Genomic DNA, 4081 nt, shown 5'->3' with positions numbered 1-4081 from the left:
TTACATTTATGTAAATCATTGTGGTGCTAGTGATGTGATGGAATAGACAGTGGTTGGAACTGACTGAATCCTACTGGGAGCTATCCTCATATGGGAGTGATTAGGCTTAATTATGAGTTCCCATGTTCCTTTTGAGTCTAATTTTGTGTATAATCTTAAAAATTTACTTCCATCAAGATTCATGGTTTTGGGGGACTTACCTTAAGATGTGGAGCTTCACATATCTTTTTGAATAGCAGATTGGCGACATGTGAGAAGATCATAACCTTGATTGCCATTTATATATAGCCTTGATTTCCTACATATATTTTCTGGTTAGTTTGTAAAGTTCTTAAATAAATGGGGAGATAAATACTCAAATCTATGATCCAAAAGGTAATGATGTTAATCAGTGCATATGATAAGGATGGGGGCACAGAAAAATTAAATCTGTATTCTGATACATTTGAATTCATTGCATAACATGGATCAGAAATTCATGCTCTATAGAATCTGCACCTCATGTCATTGCCCCCGTTTTAAAGAACTCCCTATACTTCAATAATTTGTATAAGATATGTAGCCAGAGTTCAGTACTAGTAAATAATGAGAGAAAATGAGCATGCACGACAATGGACTTGTAGGACCTGGAGGTCTTATGGCATCTATCACACCAATTGTGCTCTTGTTGAACTTTATTGTGATTTTCTTAGAGAAATATAAGTTATGTCCTCAATTCGTTGGCATACACTTAAATACTTCATGAAAAAACTATGACATTATAAGTTTTTTTAAGAAAATGATATGAGAAGTGTTCAAGATAATCCACCCAACTATACCAAGAAGTGGAGCTTTTGCTACTAAATAATTAAAGCAGGCTTCAAGAGGCATACTTCATCAGTCTTTAGGTGTTAGGAATAGTTCATCAACAATATGATGCCGATGATGTCAACATAATTATTTCTATAATTTTCTCACCAGCATTTTCTGTCTCAGATCATGATCCGAAGGAAGTCATGCAGTCTTAAATATTATTTAGAGAAAATGATATTGATAGGGATGTATTATCCTTGATTAAATGAATTGAAGACATTTCAGCAGATGGTTAAATAACATGGGAATACTATAAAAACATCAAAATTTTCAAAGCTTTTAATCAAATCCACTGAGATGTACTTCCTCACTTCTAGATCAGAAGTAAGGTTAAATTCAATGGTCATATTAAGACCAGATTAATGTTTTGATCAACAATGAGGGGATGAAATCAGTACTTCAGTAATGCATGTTATATATTAATCTGCTACAGAAAGGCCATCTGGAGGAAGTTGTGAATATATTTATGATAATTGAAAAAAAGTCCATTTTCAAAGCTCAAGTTGTCTTATGTATTTAATGTACAATAACTTCTGTTTTGGTTATGAAACATTAATTATTAAGTTGCAGCATGCCAATAATTAAGAGGAAATAATTATTTTGGGAAACAAGTGGATAACTCCACAGCTTGTTAGAGTGCAGTGCACTGTGTGGTGTGTACAACACTATGCGGTGTGCGCTACGAACACTATTTCTTGGTGAACAATTATTAAGCAGAACAACACTATTAAGCATAATAATTAATAATTCTTAATTCTTAATTATTATGCAGTGTACAGCACTATCCCAATAATTATTAAGCAGAACAATTCTTGCCTCACTGATGATTTTAGTTGTGCAGTGATTTTCAGGAAGAATGAGTTTGCACTTGCCATAAGTATTAAACATCCACACATAGACTGATTCAATAAGATGATCATCAAATGATTTTCTGCAAGTATTCAGAGTATCATCAATATTAATTAACTCAGTGCACTAATTAATAATTCTATCTAAAACAATAGTAGAGACCGGGTTCCGCACAACACTCGGAGGAAATTCAAGACATATCAATGATGTACATGGATCGGTGATGAATGCATCGTCAAGGAGCATTCTTGATATTAATCAACGAAAGATATTCACTGGAAAAAACGAATTTCAGGCAGAATTCCTGATGGATTAGAAGTAAATCTGGCAACAGAGATCAAAAGTACAATTTTCTGCACACACCCAGGAAAGATCAAATCATCTTCAAGAAGTAGATGGATCGGACATGTACGCATCATCGAGCCGTTCCTTGATAAATGCATAATTATCTATGAAGCATATACGAAATTTAAACAATTCAAACAAAGACATGAACCACTCAAATCATATTATCTAACAATAAGCAGCCCACAATTTAAAGAAAAACTTTCTAGTCAAAAGATTTACAGACAAGTCAAAGACAAGATTTTTATATACAAACCTGGAACAAGGTTCAGAGGCCAAAATCCTTCTGAAGCTGGGCAACGATGCGGCCAGCGATCACCGGTCCAAACAATGGAGGGAGATTGGCTGCAAGATCAATATCCACTGCTGTCGTCTTGATCAGAACGTCTCTCGCCGCCAGGCCGGCACGATCATCGGAAGCCACCTCCCTCTCTGAGAGAGCGCAGCGATCCAACCACACCTGAACAAGCTCCTTGGCAGAGGCAGTAATTGGCCCTTCCACCAGCTCCTCCATCGTCCTCGTCCCCTCCGACGAGCTCAAGGTGACCACCATGGCAGTAGGGGACAGCAAGCTGCGTATATACAGAGACGAAGGGAAGAACGGCGAGACCTCGCCGGCTGCGTAGAGGGCTTGTCTGGCTTTCTCCAGACCAGAGAGCTCGTAGAAATGGCGCAGGTAGTCGGCGCCGAGGACGAGGTCCCGGCGGGGGAGAAGATCAGCAATTAGGATGAGGGAATTTGGACTGTTCTGTAAGAATTCCAGCAGCAAATGTGGAGCATCTGTATCTAATCTTAAGTAAGCAATGATCGAGGTGATGTCCAGCACTCCAAAGGGTAGCTCACAATGCAGCCATGATTTCAATACAAGATCAACCTGCCAATAGATTTGAGGAAATTTTGAAGAATTCATTTGGGTATTTTGTCGAACATATGGAATGCGAGGTTGATCTAGTGGTTATTGGGATTGGTAATCAGGAAGGAATGCGACAGCCGGTAGCGCAGTCACAATTTCAACTCGAGATCGACCAGGCGATTTGGGAAAATAAGGGAGGATTTGTTTGGGGAATTTTTTGGAACCCTTGGAAGGCAATGATCAGTCCGTGTTCGGATTGGAAATCGGGAAAGATTTCGGCAGATCGAATCAGAAATGCGCGAAATACGAGGCCAGACGACGGATTAATCGGGATAATTCAGTTCGGATGCGATCGGTAAATCGAAAACTGGTACTCTGAGGATGATCCAACCATATTTCCAGCAGATCGGCTAAGCAATTAGAGGAAAACAAGGCCGGATGACAAACTAACCGCAACAATTAAGACCGGACAGGATATCAAAATCAAAAACATGGAATGCGAGGGTGATCGAACCTAATTACGTCGGATCGGATCAGAAATTCGCGATATCGAGCGCAACAACAGCAAGCAAGATCCAACAAGATAGAAACGAAGCATGCTGCACCTTCGAACCGTCGACGCCATGGCGGATATCGGTGGAGCCTCTGCAGTTGCCGGCGGCGTTCTGGAAGGAACGAACATCATCGGGGACGGCAGAGGGCAGAAGCTGAGCTCCGAGGCTACTTTCGATGGTGGAAACCAGATCAAGCATCAAATTCCGATTCGCAGGAGACAGATATGGGAAATCAGTGGAGGCGATCGACTCCATGGAAGAAGAAACCGTGAGCTTCGATCTTCTCCGGAGATCGATCAACGACGAACGACTCGATCGGCGCGACGGAATTGGAAGATTGATGAACGGAGCGTTCGCCAAGGCTGCCACCATCTCTTCTGTTGTCTAATCAAGTAAGAACTCTCATATTATATATAACTATATTATCTTATAGTTATAGACAATTATATTATATAACTATATTATCTTATAGTTATATAGAATTACATTATATAACTAGAGTGCACGATAGTGTCAGGATGTGGACGACGAGACTGGACGAAGATCGTTACGTCCCAATTTTTAGAAGTTAGTCCGAATCGTCCTGTCCAGAGTTCATCCCGTCCCAAATATTTTCGTCCACATCCTG

General features: G+C 39.8%; 1 protein-coding gene across 1 annotated transcript; it reads right to left on the bottom strand.

The window, feature by feature from the left end:
• Positions 1-2188: 2188 nt before the first annotated feature.
• On the bottom strand, positions 2189-3850 carry ACD2 (accelerated cell death 2 (ACD2)). The gene is made up of 2 exons (XM_078588584.1): positions 3505-3850; positions 2189-2920 (listed from the first exon to the last, which is right to left on the bottom strand). Exons 1-2 carry the CDS (start codon positions 3823-3825, stop codon positions 2315-2317), a joined length of 927 nt encoding a protein of 308 aa, XP_078444710.1. The 5' UTR covers positions 3826-3850; the 3' UTR covers positions 2189-2314.
• Between the last annotated feature and the right edge of the window lie 231 nt (positions 3851-4081).

Source organism: Wolffia australiana, chromosome 16 (assembly GCF_029677425.1).
Source record: "Wolffia australiana isolate 7733 chromosome 16, ASM2967742v1".
In the NCBI taxonomy this organism is placed as follows: Eukaryota; Viridiplantae; Streptophyta; class Magnoliopsida; order Alismatales; family Araceae; genus Wolffia; species Wolffia australiana.
The sequence above is the reverse complement of the archived record's forward strand: the minus strand, read 5'-3'. Positions and strand labels throughout refer to the sequence as shown.